The sequence below is a fragment of the Bos grunniens genome, chromosome 1 (assembly GCF_055505025.1).
Source record: "Bos grunniens cultivar Pamir isolate PY7600 chromosome 1, Bosgru_T2T1.0, whole genome shotgun sequence".
NCBI classification, from domain to species: Eukaryota; Metazoa; Chordata; class Mammalia; order Artiodactyla; family Bovidae; genus Bos; species Bos grunniens.
The window spans coordinates 83,954,643-83,973,181 of record NC_141165.1 but is presented as its reverse complement, the minus strand read 5'-3'; the positions used below and the strand labels follow the sequence as shown (position 1 = coordinate 83,973,181).

Here is an 18,539-nt window from a genome sequence, read left to right as displayed (position 1 = left end):
GAGGGGGAGGGAGTCTCCAGTTTCATTTTGAAAGGCTGAGTTGGTAGTGGTGGGATCCTGGGAACAGGAACTCCCAGGGAATTCCTGTTGGTCTCCAGGGAATCTGGCGAAAATCCAGGAAATGGATGGCTGCTGCTGTGGGGGCCACCCACAGGGGGATAGGGCCTCCCCAGAGCTCAGGAGCCCAACATCAAGTTCTCGGGACCAGCCTGACAGTGCAGGACAGCCCATTCTCCCTTCCTTCTCCTCTTCCCTTTCCACCTACAAGTTCACTCCAGAGTAGGGCTGGGAGAGAAGGGTACTGGGTGGGCACAGCAGGTGCTAAGATGGTTGTTGAATCAATGTTTAAAACATCAACCAGAGAGAGAGGGGTAGAGGGAGACAAAGGAGGTCAGAATAAGAACCGGGCAGACACTGGGGAGAAGGGTGGAGAAATGAGCAATTGAAAGGGGCTCTGTTTCTGAGGGCAGGTTAATGTCGACTTACAATCCATGGATCACAGCCATCTAACTGCAACATCTGGCATAAACAGTCTCGTAGTTCACAGGTCCATATGTATTGACCCTCATTCAGGGAGCAGGTCTACTGGGAGGGCAATTCAGGGAACTCGGGTCTCAAAGTTGGAGGACTCCTGGGACTGTATGATCCAATGTTCCCATTTTACTGATAAAGAAACCGTAGTTAAATGAGGGCAAGTGACATTATCAAGGCCACAGTGAGTTGGGGCAAGATCCATCTCCAGGTCTGGTTCTGACTCCACCTGCACCCCTCTAGGGGATTTAAAGAGACAAGTTTTTCTTGGACCTTAAACTGACTGATGGCTGTGACTTATTAGCACATGAAACTGGTCAGACCTGGCCTTCTCTGCCTTCACATTGGAAACCACACCTAGCCCTGGGGCTTCTTCTAACCTCTCTTCTCCCTCTGCTCTTGCCAAACTGCCTGGACTCTCCAGTCTTTCAAAAAAAAAAAAAAGTGCTCGTTTTGCTTGAATCATCTTAGGGGGCCCCCTTTTGAGTTTTTTTTAATTTGTTCCTGAATTCTTCAGAGATGGAGAGACTGGCGTCTCACTCTTACGTCTGTCCACAGTGACACAGCATGAGGACACAGTAGGCGCTCAGTGAGGGTTCTTTGAGTGTTGCAAGGAAGCATAGAAAAGATGAAGACCAGATCTCTAGACAGCCTGTGGAGCCATGAGCTTTACAAACTTTGTTGATGAATTTTCTTAGAAAAACCCTGGAAGCCATGGTCTGGCAAGCAGAAGTGCCTTTATGTGCCTGTTAGACAAGCAAAAAGTACTATCAGACCTTCATTTATACTCAGGTATATGCAAAGAACAGAAGTAGGTTCTCAAAGCAATTTAGAATCAACTCCATAGACAAGATTTAGGGAATGGGGAGTCCAGCTGGAGCAAGCTTGTGAACCCCTCCTGGTCTTTTAATATTCCTTTCCAGAGAAGTAAGCACAAACTTCCTTCAATAGCAATTTATGACTTATTTCACACCCAGGCTATTTCTGGAGTTCATACCTCACGTCTATAAACAGTCAAGAACAGTTGCGTGGACATGTGGACATCATGTGAATTTTGGGTTTGATGGCGCTTTAGGAGTGGGATCTGCAAAAATTACATATTCAGCTACTTAAATGTTTCAACCAAGAAGAAAAAGGAAAAAATGAGGAATTACCTTCAACTGTACTTCAAAAATGTCAGCTCAGTTGATCTTACAAGGTCATAACCAAAGTCAAGGAGGATTTTAGAGGTTTCCAGCCTTGGCTTGTTATAGCTCATAGTTTCTTATAATTTCATAGGTGGCTCAAGATACAATTAAATTTACTTTAGCTGAAATGTTTATGTACACACATATCCCATGTGATGCCTGATTATGTACATTTGCCTTATATCACTATTGCTAGCAGTTGGCTTGCAGGATGATAACTACCAAGAAATCAAACAATAAGTAAACAACTCATATCCAAATGTTGCAGGTCCCTGGAATTACTTAAAAAAAAAAATCAAATAAAAAAATAGAAAACATTTTTTTTACAGAGAGGAAAATTACTATTAAAGGAAAGTAGTAAACAGAAACAAAATCCCAAAAGCTTTCAATGCTTGATTACAGTCGCTCATAGTGTTTAAGGATATGTGCTCATAGTGCTTAAGGAAAATGAAGTTACATGACTTTCATTACTTGCATAAGTCACTGTGTAAGTGGGATAACGTAGATGAAGCTGGGACCTGGGTTTTAATTGTGTCAGTGAGGGCAGTGGGAGCTATGGAAGATTCAGATGGGAGGAGGAAGAAGAGGGAGCTGTGTTTTAGCAGAAATACCAGTAGTTCAATGGCAAGAGATGGACAGAGTTAGAGCAAAGGCAAAAATCCAATTCTGAGGAGTAGCAATCACTGATGTGCAAAATACTGATGATACTTGAGCTGGGGTTGACACTGAGATAAGCAGTGGTTTGAGAGAGAATTATCTAAGCTCTTGGTGGATGATGATAGCAGGTAGGTGCTGGGGGAAGGGAGAAATGAAATAACCCTGAGCCTGGTCTCTGGGGGGTGATGATCATTAGACCTTCCCATGCTTCTCTGGGCGGTATAGTAGTCATGGGCCACAGGCATCTGCTGAGCACTTGAAATGTGGCTGATCTGAATTGAGAAGTGCTCTCAGTATGACAGACACCTCTGTCAAAAACTTCAGTTCAATTCAGTTGCTCAGTCGTGTCTGACTGCAACCCCATGGACTGCAGCACACCAGGCTTCCCTGTCCATCATCAACTCCCGGAGCTTACTCAAACTCATGTCCACTGAGTCAATGATGCCATCCAACCATCTCATCCTTTGTCATCCCCTTCTCCTCCTGCTTTCAATCTTTCCCAGCATCAGGGTCTTTTCAAATGAGTCAGTTCTTTGTATTAGTTTCCCAGAACAGAAAGTCAAATACCCCATTAATAATTTTGCACATGAATTACATACTGAAGTAATCTTTTGGATATATTGGATTAAATATTATAATTAATATTAATGTTTCTTTGTACTTCTAAAAAATGTGGCTACTGGAACATTTTAAATCACACATTATTCTCTATTAGGCATCACTGATCCAATGGTTTCCCATTGCTCTTACGGTTGGACACAGATTTGTCACTGAGACCATCAAGGTCCCCTGTGGCCTGCCAGCTCTCCCGAGGCTGAGTGAGGGCCCCACTCTCCTTGGTCAGCATGTTTCAGGCATGTGGCCTTGCTGTTCACCCAGCACGCCACTGCTTTTTCTTGATGCAGGACTTTCCCTACCATGTCCCTACCCGTCATGTTCTCTCCTGAGATCTTGACTCGCTGAATCCTCCCACCCTTCACAGTCTTCTCTAGAGGACATCTCCCTCCCCAGGGCTATCTCATGCCCTACTTTAATTTCCTCAGAAGACTTCATCAGTATAGAAATTACCTTGTTAATTTCTTTGTGTAATGTTTTGTTATCTCTTTCCTCCTGACTACAGCTTAAGTCCTTAGAAACCAGGGACCCCCCTTCTGCCTTATTGTCCTTTGTAGCTCAAGGCCTGACACACAGTGGGTATATAATACATATTTGATAAATGATTGAATTGACAAATACAGAACCATGGACAAAGACTCCTGGCTAGACCAGCATAGGGTATTGGGATGATGGCTTTCAGCACATTTCCTCCTATATGGTCCACACGCCATAGCCCTCTCTAGACTGTTACTTCCTTGAAGGCCTTCGCATCTGTTCACCACTACATTTCCAGGGTTCCCAGCCCACCCCTGTGTGCAAGGTGAAAGCTCAGAAGATATCTATGGAATGAACACATGAATACAAAACCAAGGCTGGTGCCCTAGACCCCACATCTTCCTGCAGAAAACAAAGAGATTCATCAGTTTTCTTTGAATCAGCTTCTACCTTGAATATTTCAGGTGCTTTGCGAACTGTGGAGAAGTTTTTAGTAACTATATTCATGAAACAGCAGCAAATGACATTGGTCCTCTTTGTGGCCCTGGGTATCACAGTCAGCCATTTACAGAACTTGCCAGGTCAGCCAGAAGAGACATTTTTGACCTTCACTGACCGAGTCTGCAAAATCAGGTTGGGTTTTTTGTTTGTTTTGGTTTAACTGGTCTTCCTGGCTTCAGGAGTCCCCTCCTCAGTGAGGTGTTCCCTGATCATTCATCCCAAATTAGGCCTCAGGCACACTTCTGTCCCTTCTATCACAGCACTTGATTTTAGTTGCTTCTTAGTATTTACCATGAGCTGATGTTCTCTCTTTCATTTATTTATTTTCTTTTTCGGTTGTCTTCTCCGCAGTGGGATGTGTGCACTCTGAGAGCCGAGGCCTGGCCGGTCTTGTTTGTTGTAGAAACTCCGGTGTCTGCAACGGTGTTGGCACAGAGTAGGTGCTGCATGAATCCCCGGTGAATGACTAACTAGTCAGCTGCAACCAAGAGCTGCTTTGTGGACCAGTGACCTACTGGTCCCAGACGCCCCCTCACTTCTGGTACTGCATCCTGAGCTGCAAGTGAACTCAACAAACTCTCTCTTCTGAAGAAACCCCTTAGGTAATACATGCTCATTGCAATCTAACACAAAACTGGGATGCAAAACACCACTGGTCACAGACAGGAAAGAAAAGCCCAAACAAACTATACCAGGAAATTTAGCAACTGCTTTGTGGCTAGGGGGACGTTTTGCTTACAGAGACTGCATTGATCTTGTTGCAAACAGCCACATTGTCCTGGCAGCTGTTATGGTGTGGCCACCTCCATGGATGGTACTTTGGAACCTTCTGTTACACCCTTAGACATTTATATCCACTGGTTTCTCTGGGTCATGGTGTGACTCATTCACCTACTAAAGAATGACTCCTAAACCAGCCCACACAAATATGATCTTCAAAATTGAATACTTTTCCTCTTAAAGTTTAGGATTTTCCCATTCTCTTTCTAACTTTGGGTTCTGAGAAGTTCCTGGTAGTTCATTTGTGCCCAGTCACTAAGCTTTACCTGTAAAGAAAACTTGCCTTTGACTGCATCAATTCTGGCACTCAGTATACAGGAGGAAGGAAGGGACTTCCGGTTCTCATGCCCTGGGAGACTCGGTTACATGTCTAAGACAGAAAAGCGGGAATGAGGACAACAGATTTCCAGCAGTTCCAAAGTGGTTCTGGCTATACATGTAGCAAAAGTACATGGACTGCTGAGACTAGTTCCAGGTTTATTTGCCCTTGAAAGTCAGCAGGGAAAGGCAACCACAGAGACAGGCTTTAGGAAGTACAGCTCCATTTCTGTCCATTTCAAAGTCCAGTCCATTTCTGCAGAAAATGAGGGAAGTGTGACACTTCTGCCAGAAGAGGAGGGTTCCAGAGACCCACCTGGCTCTCTCTAGCTGCCACTTTGGCCAAACCATCTACTCCCTTTGAGACGAACTGTCCACATTTGCTACGAGGATTACATGTTCAGTCCTACTTACCTACATCGATTGCTTTTGGGATTAAATGAGGATGTTTATGAAAGCATTTTGTGAAACTTAAATTCAAATTATTCAAATGTAAGTTGCTATTTTTATTAATATCCTCTTTCTTATTATACTAGTTAATGTACACCTTCCTGAATGACTTATGTACAGCAGCCATTGATTGTGCCACTTACGACAGGTAGAGAAAAAGTATGTTGCTTTTGCCTCCAACAGTCGCAGAGTCTGAGCTGGGGAGACAGATAAAGAAACACTCTAATCCAGTGTCATCAGTGCTGTGTTAAATGCTCCAGGAGTGGGGAAAAGAGGAGGTAGGGGTCAGAGTCAGGATTTGGAGGCCTCAAGATGGGCTTCTGGAACCAGGTGAATTGAGCAAAGTCTTGAAGGATACATAGGTAGGAGGTCTCTGGATGGAAAGTGGAGGAGGGATTCTTCCAGCACAGGGGCGGGCAGGGGCGGGGGGTGGTGCTCATGGCACTGGTGCAGCTTTGCACGCCGAGGAAATGTGGATGGGGTACTGACTTCTTGTAGGCAAGAAGGCAGGAGGCTAGGCCAGGAGTAAACCATGTAAGTTTCTCTGGTGGTGGAGGCAATAGTAAGCCTTTGGAAGTGTTTTCTCAGAGATGTGGTTGTTTGGATGTGTGGCTGGAGTGTGTGGTTGATGGTTGGAGGGAGGCAAAACTGAAGGTGAAGAAACCAGTCTGAAGGAGATAAAAGCAACAAAACTCCTGCACAAAGGCAATGACCGAGGGGAAGCCTTATGGTTCCTCGTGCCCCATGGGAGGCAGGGAGGAGACTGGTGGTGGGGTTGAGGAAGACACACTGACTGGGAAAATAGAGGCAGGACACCTCACGGGGTGGGGGCCTAAGGACTGTCACGTGGAGACGGCCCACAGGCAGCTGGGTCCACAATCTGCATCTCAGGGCAGAATCTGGGACTGAAGATACCAGATTTGATGGTCTTCATGCAGATGGCCAGTGGGTCTTCACGCTGTGGGTGATGAAGTGACAAGAGGAAAAGGGCATGGATAGATTTTTTCAAGGACAGTGACTTTAATGGGTGGGTCAAGGGGGAAAAGTCCCATGGTGGATGTTGAGAAGTCATCAGAGAGGCTGAAGGAAGTCAGGAGCAACATGTGCCACAGGGGTGTAGGAAGGAGGGAATTTCATGATGGAGTCTGCACATATTCTGAACCTCACAAGTGTTGATGAGGAGAGAACAAAAGAGGGACCTTCTGATTTGTTCACTGAGGGAGGGGCACTCAGGAGTCTGGCTGCACAGGTAACAGGGAGAGAGAAAGGAGGCAGGGGGCTACTAGCTAGATTCTAGGACCCTCGGTGAAAAGGGAGGCGAGCAGCCCAAGGTGGAGAGAGGGTGCAGGGTGGGGGAAGTTGGCTCTGAAAGATGGTAGAAAAATAAATGTATTTATATACAGCAGGGAAAAGTAAAAATGAGGTTGAAAATTTAGGAATAAGAGCTGATGTTCTGTGGACCACCTCCCTGGTGAAGTGGAAAAGGATCCACAGTCCCTGTGAAAGAAGGGAAGGATGGAGCCAAATGAAGGTAAGCCTAAGGGGAGAAGGCAGGACCTGCCAGAAGGAGAGCCATCAGGACCAGAGGACTAAAGAGTGGGAGAGCCTATGGCACCTGAGGAAGGAAGAGCCAAGGGTGGGCAAGGTATGGGGGCAGAGCATAGGTCCTCACTTTCCAGCCCAGGGACCCATCCACATCCGTCATTCCCATACTGCTTCTCATTCTACTCACACCTGGGGTGGGCAAAGTGATGAGTCATCCATCCATTAGGCTCAAAAGAAAAGCAGAACCAGGCAATGGTGGCAGCAGGGGGTTCATTCAGACACTGCAGGTAGAGGGGCATTTATTTTAAAAAGAACAAGTTTCCAGAGAGAACAGTGGGAAGGCTGAGGAGGGACTTACTCAGAGGAGGGAAGCACAGAGCCAAGATCTGGACTCCCAGCTGGAGGCTTTACACTAAACATGCAAACTTGATGTATTAAAAATGTTTTCCAATTTTCCGTCTCTTTTACCTGATGTTCTTTCTCAGGCCTTTATCAAGTGTACTAGAAAAGCTTTTGTATACACATATATAAATGTATGTAAAACATACATATTTTAGAAAACTTGAGAATTTTGGCCTAGTTGAAAAATTTATGTCATTTTGATTTCACATGTTTGACTTAGTATGAATAGAATGCTAGATTTCTAATTTAAAAAAATAGATACACAACAATTAACAGAGTTTTACTGTATAGCACAGGGAACTATAGTCAATATCTTACAATAACCTATAATGGAAAATAATATTAAAAATAATATATATGTATAACTGAATCACCTAGCTGTGCACCTCAAACATTGTAAGTCAACTTTCTTCAATAAAATATAGTATGCTAATAAAAAATTAAGTTGAATTCAACCCCATATCACATTAGAGACTAGTTGCCATATCCCCAAATGATCAATTGCTCAAAATCCAGCTTCTATTTTTAAACTAGTATATGCATGTAAATATGACTACAGCCTCAGATTTTTGATATAGAAGCTGTGTGAATATTTGAGGTAAGAATGACATTTCAAGTTATCCTTTATGAACTTCTCCCAGCATTAAAATGTCTCTTCTTTGGATGGATACTCCCTATTTTAAACTTAAAATGCAGTCTCAACGAGATCACAGTAAAGTAGGTTCTGAGTTCTCTAGATGATCATAGTTTATGCTCCTTTCCCATCGGCCCTTCCCCCCAACTCCAAAACAGGAAAACAAAAGTAAACCAAATGAGCCTGCAGTTTCAGAGCTTTTTAGAGGCTTGTTCACCTCTATAAGGTAATAATGGCCAATTCCACAGTTACTTTGCTACATAGAGTTTCAAGGGAAATATCTATTTGATTCTGCAAGATTCTACAATATTTGTACGAAAATAATCATATGGGCCCTAATTATGGAAGAGACACAGGGAAGAATAACTCTGTGTTCGAGACTATTTGTTCTTCACAAATGTGGTGTATGGGAAGCCTTCCTTTAGGGTTTGTATCTCATCCCTGACCCTGAGTATCTGTTAGGTATTCGCTAAAATGAAAAAATTTTATTTCATTTTAAATAAAATTTAAAATTTTTGTCACACAGGATTCTGCTTCTGAAACCAATTTGATATGGCTTTTACCCTCTCCTGCCCCCTTAAGGAATAATATTCCTGTTCTATATTTTGATGCCTTATCGACACATTTTTATGGGAAAAGCTAATAGAAAAAAAAACTTCCCTGGTGGTTCAGATGGTAAAGAATCTGCCTGCAATGTAGAAGACCAGGGTTCAATCCCTGGGTCAGGAAGATCCCCTGGAGAAGGAAATGGCAACCCACTGCAGTATTCTTGCCTCAAGAATTCCATAGACAGAGGAGCCTGGTGGGCTACAGTCCATGGGGTCACAAAGAGTTGGACACCGATGAGCAACTAACACACATTGGGGGCTTATGTGCCAAGCACCACTCCAAATGTTTTGCCTGCATTTACTCATTTCATCCTCACAATCCTATGAGATATCACCTGGGGAGGTACAAATACCACCTTATGGTACAAAGAAGGTGCAGAGAAGTAATTTGCCTGGACTTACAACCTCAGCAACCTGAAGCCAGATCATGTGCTTTGGCTTTAGTTTTTGGCCTCCAAGCCAATTCATATACCTGAAAATTTCAATACAACCATGGCAAACTTCCTGGAATTCCCCCAACTGGACTTACACATTTACCTCTGTCTGCGTTTCCCTTCCCATTCCCATCTCTTCTCTTCCTTGACCGCATCTGTCAGGTCTCGGCTTCAGGTGCCAACGCTCTGAAGACCTTACCTGGCTTACTCTCCAATCAGAATCCATCTCTTTGTTCTTAGGTGCCCTTTGTTGAAACTTTGCTGGCATGTCCCACATCAGGCCTGGGATGAATTACTTGGGTGTTTGTCTATCTCCCCAGCTAAACTGAGAGCTCTGGGAGGGCAGGGGGTGAGTGAGTCTTAATGTTATCTTTTTAGCGCTTGCAGGGGGCTTGCTGGGCACTCAGTAGGTGCTACGGTTTTCGGAGATTAGAATCATTTGTTTTAAGGAGTCGCGAGATGCCGTCGGGCGGCTGTATCTTGTCTGGGACGACGGTGTGGGCTGAGCCGCCCTGGCCCGGCCGCTCTCCACGCCGGCCCCCACCCGCCCTGGCCTGGCTTGCCGCTTGGCAGGGCTCCGGCGGCCGCGAGGGCCTCTGCTGCCCCGACACTGGCCTCGGCCCAGTTTCCCGGCTTCTAAATGCGGCCCGGAGCTACCGGGGAAACTGGAAAAACACTGGCAGGCGGCCCCACCCCCGGGCCCGGCGGGTCGGGCGGCCGCGTTTCTGCGGCTAAGGGCCTGCTGCTTGGGAGGCGCTGGGGCCCCGGGCGGGGAAGCGGGGGAGGCGGCCGGGCGCGGGCGGCTGCCTGCCTGTCAGCGGGAGCGGGCGCGGGCTCGTGTGTCAGCGGCTCCCTCCTCCCTCTCCCCCCGCCACCGCCCGCCGGGCCTCCCGGCCTCCCGCCGCCGCCGCCGCCGCCCGCTCCCCCCGCGGCCTGGCAGGCTGCCGGCTGCACAGGCGGGGGTTCGCGCCGTTCTCACGACCTCTCAGGTTGCCTGAGCTCATCTGGGAGCTATTCATTTCCTGCCAGAAAGCAGCCGGGCCTGCTAAGCAAACCACCTTGGCCGCAGGGCCGCCGGGGCTGGCCCGGCGTGGCCGCCCCGGCCTGCTCCCCGCCCGGGCCGCGAGCCGCGGCGGCCTCCCTGGAACCCCCGGCGGCCCCGGCGGCCGCGCGGCGGGGGCAGCTTGGCCGCCCATCTGGTTGCACTTAGGAGCCTGGGAGGAAGCTAGCAGCGGGTTGTTACCGGCCAAGGGGTGTGGGAAAAGTTAATTGACTTTAATGACAGGTTTCCCGGGACGGCGGTGACGATGAGGGGGTCCAGCTTAACCCCTAGGTCCCCACTCCAGCAACACGTGGGATGGAATGGGGCGCGCGGAGGGGGCACTCCTCCCAGTCGCGGCAACTCGCTACTTAGAGAAGGATCCCGACTCTAGACCTAGGAGAGCCAACCACCCCCCGCCCCGCTTCCAGTTCAGCGCCTTTCCAGCTCCGGATGCTGCCGGGCACGGCGGGGGGCCCGAGCCCGGGAGGGTCTCCATTGAGAGGCTAATGCAAGCGGCGGCAAGGCCGGCAGCCCGCATCCGGACACGGAGATTGGAGCCGCGCCTTATCGGGAGCCACCGGCACCGCCCCGGGGCGGAGGAGAGGGGCTGCTGGGTGCGACTCAAGATTGTGTAATTAGTTCTGGCCCGAAGGATCCTGATGTGGGCTAAACTCAAGCTTCTCCTCTCCCCCAGCTAATTACTGCAGAAAGAGCCTGGGTGCAGGAGAGTACAGGGTCTTGGAAGTAAATACACTCTTTTCACGGACTTGGAAATGTCCCGGAGAAGGGAAATGACTCACCCAAAGAGATACAGTGAGGTTGACGGCAGAACCGGCATAAGAGCCTGAAAATCCCCACTAGGGCCAGGGTCCCCCTTTTCTTTTCGTTTTGTACGGAAATGCCTCATCTATTAGTTTAAACCCAAATTTCGGGGGAAAAAAAGACCACTTTCAAACTACAATTTTCAAACGAACAAATGTTTACGTCTTTTAACATTATCACTCCCCTCAATATCTGTGTACTTTTAATAGTAATAAAAATCCCCTTTTTTCAGTTGTTCCCCTTCAGCACAGGGAAGATGAAGAGATTGAGTTTTGAGTTGATTTAATGATTGCACTGTGTGTGTGTCAATTTTTAAGAATATAAATGTATTTTTATAAAAATGAGATCCTGTTGTCTCCCTTATTTCTACCAGGACACTTCCGGTGGAGCCAGAAGACAGATTTACCAAGTGAAGCATTTGAGCTTCACTTGTGTCTTAAAAGAACAATTGTTATTATGTCTGTGTTTAAACAGGAGAGAAATGGCAGAAAAATGATATGATAAAGAAGGGTGTGTGTGTATGTCTATTTCTTTGGTGGGAAGGTATGTTGAGCACCTTTCACAGAGGCAAAATGAGGCAAGTAGGAGCCAAAATCTTTAAAATATTTTTTAAACCTTTCACTCTAGATCTGAAGCTGGATGGAAGGTATTTGAGTAGAAAACTGACTGCTGTCTGCTAGATCATTCCAGTGATAGAGCCGCTCTCCACACTGGCCTGTGGGAAAGGCCAGCCAGGCAGGGGAGAGGTAAAGCTTTTGAAATAAGACAGAAAATCGTTGGCTTTATCTTTGTTAGGAAAGCTTCAAAGATTGATCTCTCCCGCCTCATCCTTCTCCTCCCAGAAGCCCTTCTAAGAGAAAGGCGGGTGGGGGCTGTGAGAGCAGGCTAGCGGGAGGGGCCGGGCCGGGAGGAGGACTGGCCGGCGGTGCGGGAGGAGGGCGCGCCCGCCAGACCCACAGCGCGGCTGATGTGTCTGGTCTCGCAGGGCTCGTGGTTTTCATTTCCCCAACACCTGGATGCAGTCAAACACCTGGCCAAATCTGACAAAATCTGACAAGCCTTTGTGATGGGATTTGGAAGAAATTCCCTGCAGATCCTGGCACAGTTTAAAGCTGTCCGCTTTGAGTTAGGACTTGTTAAGGAGGGTTATGTGAGCTGAAACCCGAGACAACCCTTTTGCTTCTATCTGGAGCCCACATCTTGCCTGGAAATGGGGCATGACCAAGCAAAGGGGTCGCTTGCTGTTTGTATTAAAAGGGGAAGATGGCCTGTGTGCTTGCCAGGACGGCCTCCACATGCTTTCTCTATTAGAGCCAAGCACAGAAACTTATCAAAAACATATGTCTGGTGTTAATCATCTGGACTGGGGCTCCACTTGGGAGTCTAACTAGCTGTTCCTTGGCAGAAGGAATCTGTTGACCTTCTCAGCTTGCTTGAAGAGGGTGCAGAGAGGCATTTCAAACTTTTAGGTGCTGGTACAGAAAATGTCTAGCTGCAAGGATTGACTAATTAGAGAAAGACTCCAACACTTGAAGGCTGGAGCTGCAGCTATGAAGACTGTTTTTACTTGGATGCTGGTGAGATACCCTAGGGCACTAGTGCTGCAGGAGCCACCCTTAAATGTGCAGTGGGGACCTAGTACTGGGTTGATTAACTTCATGAATTCAGCCCCCTTCCATCTTCCTCAGGAGCCAGTATGAGAACCAGGACTGAATGACTTTAACCCACCTGCAACTAAAAAGGTTTTTGAAATCTTTTAAGAGACTGACCACAAATTGGCCAAGGAAGCCATAACAGATGGGTTCTCACAAATTAAATGGAATTTAGCTCAAGGAGCCATGGTAAAACCCTTGATGGGTTTTTTAAATGTTCTTTTAATAACAAAAGGGGCCAATTCCTGAATTCTCAGATTATGTGTAATTCAAATTCTGCCAAGACCTTCATTTTTACATATTCTGAAATAATCAATTCTAAGACATAAGAGCCTTCACTCTTTTTACTTTTATTATATTTTCTCAAATAAACTTCCCAAAAGGAAGATATTTTAAGAGCATTTTCAAACATCTTTGGCATCACATAAAAAAGAAATCTCGTGTAAAAAACGAAATGTCATCTGAACTTTTATCATACAAAGGCGCAATCCAATATGAACATATAAAATATATACAAATATAGTGCATGGTCAGTCACTTAATACAGCTCTCTACAAAAAAGTAACTTTAGAAATTAAAAAAAAAAAAAAAGTAACCACTTAATCTCAAAAGTCCTCCCTTCTCTCTCATGGTCCAAGTTCCTGTTTATCGTCGCGAGGGAAGAGAGATGGTTTGGGGAATTTAGGGAGAGCGGTGGCCTGAGCCCCTCAGTTCCGCCACGGTCTCCACATGGAGTCTGCCGTGAGAGAGGGGCCGCTGGAAGGTGACACTGCGTTGGGGCCCACCGAGGTCCCGCTGTTGCTGGTGTAGACTGGGATGACTGGGCCGCTGTGAGCGAAGGCCCCATTGGGGATGAGGAAGGCAAACTGGCCGTCCGGAGCCGGCACCACCTGGAAGCCGCCAAACACCTTAGCCGCCTCTCCAGCAGGGCTGCCCAGCTTGCAGGGCGCGCCGCCGGGAGGGGGCGCCGCACCCCCGGGGATCGGCACGAGCGGCGGCGGCGGCGCGAACGGCGCGTGCTGCGGGCCGCCAGGTCCTGGCGGGGGCGGCGGTGGCGCCTGCAAGGCGGGGTGCGGCTGCCCTGGGTAGGTCATGGCGTTGATCTGGGTCATACAGTTGGCCAGGTGGCCGAGGAGTCGGGTGCGCACCTCGGTGTTAACGCCCTCACACGTGGACAGGAAGCGGGTCACCTCGTTCATGCACTCGCTGAAGCCGGCGCGGTACTTCCCCAGCACGCTCGGGTCTGTGCTTAGCGCGGCTGCGGGCCAGAAGGAGACGGATGGGTCACCGAACAGCCCTGGCCCCGAAGCCACCGCCTCCGCCCTGGGAGGTCCCCGCGGCGCGCCTCCCTGACCACCCGCCCGCGGAACTGCCTCTGGGTAGCAGGCTGGGTTTACAAAAACCATCCACCTCTCCACACTAGCTTGGCGACCGACCCCGAGACGCTCCCTCTTCATTCCCTGTCGCTTCATTTAACCCGATCTGCAGCCTAAAATTTGCCTCCTCCCCACCCCCGAGCGATGTGACCTTGGATAGTGCCCCTTCCCCCTCTTCTGCACCATCCGAGCCTTATATCCCCTTATGTAGCGGGCGAGGAGGGCGTGCTAAACTACATGACCCCAGGCTCCACGCAGCTTAAAAACTACCACGGTTCTAAATCTTTTCACCTCCCATCTGCTTCCCCCACTGCCAAGCCGCCCGCCGTCCGCCGCCCTCGCCACTACAACCTCTCTCCCTCCCTTTCCGGAACAGTAACAACTTGGAGTTGTGGCTATAAATAAGCCCCAGACCGTGGGAACGCAAGAGTGAGCCAAGGCAGTAAAATGTAGCTGAATGCCTCTCACAACCACGAGCGGAAGTCTGGAAGAAATCACCGCGGGGCGAGAGGGACGCCCGCAGAGGGGGACGCGGCGAGCCGCTCTCACCCGTCATCTGTGCCCGCTGCAGGTTCCGGAGGTGTTTCACTGTCATTTCCAGAATGTCCGCCTTCTCCAGCTTGGAATGCCGCGAACTCTGCACAGAAGAGGAGGCAAAGGACGAAAGTGAGAGCCTCGCCAGAGGCCTCGGAATGGTGGGGGTCCGTCCCTCCCCCCGGCCACGGCGGCGACAGCCCTAGACCTCGGCTAGAGGGGCCCAGCTCTCCCGCCTCTGAGAATGCAGTGCAGGCAGGGAAGACCCCGCAGGCAAGGGGATTTCATTCTTAATACCTGGGAGAGAGAGAGAAAAAAAAGCAGAATTACCCACTTACATCTTTTTTAAGAGCATCCAAAATCAGTGTTTTTAGCTGGCTCAGACTTTCATTTATTCTTGCTCTTCGTCTTTTCTCCATGATAGGCTTTGATGACTGTAAAGAAAAATTTTAAAAAAGAGCGCTTGAGTTCCCATGGGACCTGCCATTTCTCCCCGCGATTTTAAGGGAGAAAGGAGCCCCCAACCCCGACTTAATTTCTTGGGGGTGCAGGGAAATACAGGTACTGCCCTTACCTTTCTGTGCTCAGATGCTGTCTTTGGTTTATCCGGTGTCGTGTTGACACTGGCTGGAGTAGCAGCCACCGGGGACGAGGAGTTTTTCTCCATTATATCAGCTGGCATTTTCTTTTTCTTTTTTTTAATCCCTAGAGAATTTTATTTTTGGAGTTCTTCACACACAAAAAAATTGTCTTGCTTATGTCCCTTTTACTTTATACTTTCTCAAAACTACTGAGCAAGTGCTGAGGGTTTATTATAATATCTTATGGCTACTTGGTGATCGGTAGCGCAATTCCAGGACCAAGGAGAGAGGTAGACGGGGGATTCCGCTGTTATCAGCACCAGCTCCGGATCCTGTGTGATCCCCAGGCCCTGGCGGCCTCTATATATATCTGGGACTGCACGCGAACGGCTCGTGTGAAACTTCCCAAACTTTCTTTCCCACAGTAACTTTCAGCCAATGGGAGGAGGAGACACGCGGCACCGCTCGTGGACCGCGCCCCCCCATTGGCCGCCAGGCACAAGGCCTGGCGGCCAATGGCGCGCGCCTGAGCCCGGGGCACCAGAGGCTACAACGTCAATCAAAAGGATTTTAACCCTTTGCTACTCTCCCTGCTGGCCTTTGCTTTAGAAAGGATTTTTCCGCATAGGGTTTGCTCTAGTCTAGTTTATTTCTCTTGGGGCTTCGGCCTTTGCTCTTTATTTCCTTTCATATGTAACAGAGCTGCTTTGCCACTAATAAGTTCATTTGAAATATATATATATTTTAAAAGGTTTAGAAGGACAGGGGTTAAAGGTTATAAATGCAGTGGTTAGAACGGGGGAATGTGTGTAAGTCAGGGTGTGAGTTACGAAAAGACCTAAGTGATTTCCCTCTCAGATTCCGCACGTTCGGGGTGGAGGGGGGTGAAAGTTGACCGTGCAAAAAAGGACAAAAAATTTTCCTTTTGCATGCAGAAAAGGAAAAATGTGCCTCCATCTTACATTTGCAGATTTTTCAGAGCAAGGTGGTTTTCGATCCCCGCACCCCTCCCCCGGTCCGTCCCTCATTTCTCCTCTGAAGTTGGGGGCCTTGGACCCCGCATTTCCCCAGGAAACAATCAGAATAATTTCCAACTGAGCAGAAAGGAAATGGAGTTTCAGATGAAAGATTAACAAGGGGGGCTTTGATGGCAATGCCTCAAGGACGCACGCACGTCCTTGCCACCCTTTCCCTTTCCACCCGCCGCCTCTCGATTCTGCAGCGCGCCGAGGCGGCCTGCCGAGCGGCAGCCTCTCCCTCCTTCCCGCCCCGCGGGCGGCCAGGGCAGCCTCGGCACCCGGCGCGCGCGGGCCCTTTAAGAGCTACACCAGCCGAGCTGCAGTTTGACATCAGCCGGCCGGCGAGGGCGCGCCTGGAGCCGGAGCACGTGCCAGGATGTTTTATTGCCGCCGCGACTGCGGCCGGGCCGGGAGGATGTGTGTGTGTGCGTGTGTGTGTGAGTGTGTGTGCGCGCGCCCCGGGGGCAGGGAGGCGGGGGGCGGCGGCGGGCGGCGGAGCGCGGGGGCTGGTTCCTGGTCCCCAGGAGAAGCCAAGAAGGTAAATAGCAGCTGCTGTGCTCGAGCCTGGGAAAACCCCGCCCCCTGCGCCTGGCCTGGGCTCATTGGCGCGCGCTGCGTGTGGGGTGTGTGTGTGTGTATGTGTGTGTGTGTCCGGGCCCCCCCCCTCCTCCGGCCCCCGCCGGGCCTGGAATCCGAGGGGGCGGCGGGCTGGGAGCCTAGCCCAGGCGCTGACCAACCGCCCCCCCCCTCCACCTCAACTACCCCCGGGCCAAGGTCAGCCCTTCCGGGCGGGGAGCGCACGCCCTGGGGTGGAGAGTGGGGAATTATTCCAACCCCCCTCCACCCCTGATTTCGGGCTTGAGGTTTTAACTCCGCTGAAAGCCTCACTAGCAACAGCCCGGGGGAGGGGTGGGGGCCTTCTTGTTTGCTCTCTGCCCTGGCCCTCCCTCCCCCCGCGGGGCCCCGGGCGCCCGCCGTGGTCACGAGATGCCTGACCGCACTTAGGAAGCGGCCGGGTCAGCCTCCTGCCTCCGCTCGGCGGCTGCGGTTAAAGCGGCTTCGCGCCGCCCGCCTTCTCTCCGAGTCCAGGGAGGCCGGGCAGCTCCCCCTCGCTGCACCCGGGAGGCCGCCGGCGGGCGGCCGGGAGGAGGCGGGCGGCGCGGGCGGCTGCGTGCTGCCGGCTGGCCGGGCCGCGCGCCGGGAGGAGCCGCCGCCGCCGCCGCCGCCGGGTGCCACGTGGCGGGCGCCGGGCCGGGAGCGCCAGGGCTCTGGCGGCGGCCTCCCTGGGGGATTTGCCGCGCAAGGCGGGCGACGCGCACTGCCCCGGCCGGCCGCCGTCGCCCCCGCCGCCTCCCTCCCGCTCACCCGCCTGCCCGGGTCGCCAGCCCCCGCGCCCCCACCCCTTCCTCCCTTCCCGCCGCCCGGGAGCTCGGGGAGCTGCTCGGGCGGCTCGGGGCAGCCCAGGAGCCGAGCGCGTCTTGTTTGATGTCGGCCCTCACCCCACCCCACCCCCTCCCAGTCCTCCAGGCTTAGAGGCCGCCGGAGGCCTGGCACACATTTCTCAGTCACTTCATTCCTTCCTTCCTCTGAGCTCCCCACTGAGATAATGTTGTAAACGATTTCACCAGATCTGGTCCCGGATGAGATTCAGCGGTTCCTGGCTCTGGGTGACCTTGGGCAAGCCCCTCTCTTTCTTTCATTACAGGACGCATGCTCTGTGCCAGACACAGTGTTAAACCCTGGGATTACCACGAGAGATACAGTGGCAGCCTCCAAGGAACTGATGGTCAACTCTGGAGGCAGACAGACTGATTTTCTGATTGATGATGGAAGCATTCCTCTATTACTATTCTTTTCTCTTAGAGCTTGGGTGATGGCCCAAAAGATCAGGAGAACCTAAAAGAAACGCTGAACCACGTCTGTATGGGCAACACTACTGGTGGTCTATATGGGGGAGAGGGACAGGGATGAATATAATATTAATAGTTTTTGTCCACAGGAAGCCTAGGGCAGAGAGATACTGTACCTTTATGTGCAGCTGACATCTGCCTGTTTTCCCGTATATTCCTTTGGTAGATCCTAGGTTCAAGAGAGACAGTTATGTGTCTAGATAAAAGTAAAATGCTGTGAAGGTTTAGGATAATTGATTGACTCATAAATTGGGGTATCCTGAAAAACTTCCTGGAGGAGGTGGCCTATGCTTTGTATATTAAAAAATGGGTAGGATTGGGGCATTGGAGATGTGGTGAGTCATGGGGCTGGAAAGGATGACGGTACCTATGGCATCAACAGCCTAGACTTTGAAACTTGAGGTCTTTACTCAAGGAACATGGTCTAGAGCCCAGGCTGTGTGACAGGCAAGAGTGTGAGAAGC

General features: G+C 50.1%; 1 protein-coding gene across 2 annotated transcripts; it reads right to left on the bottom strand.

Moving 5' to 3' along the window:
- Window positions 1-12,985: 12,985 nt before the first annotated feature.
- HES1 (hes family bHLH transcription factor 1) lies at window positions 12,986-15,484 on the bottom strand. 2 transcript variants are annotated; one of them, XM_086320306.1, is made up of 4 exons: window positions 15,140-15,484; window positions 14,904-14,999; window positions 14,581-14,668; window positions 12,986-13,913 (listed from the first exon to the last, which is right to left on the bottom strand). In XM_086320306.1, the coding sequence occupies exons 1-4, from the start codon at window positions 15,245-15,247 to the stop codon at window positions 13,363-13,365; spliced, it is 843 nt and encodes a 280-aa protein (XP_086176432.1). In that variant the 5' UTR covers window positions 15,248-15,484; the 3' UTR covers window positions 12,986-13,362. The 2 variants fall into 2 exon arrangements, with proteins under 2 accessions (XP_086176432.1, XP_086176442.1); XM_086320316.1 differs by lacking the exon at window positions 14,904-14,999.
- Window positions 15,485-18,539: the final 3,055 nt, after the last annotated feature.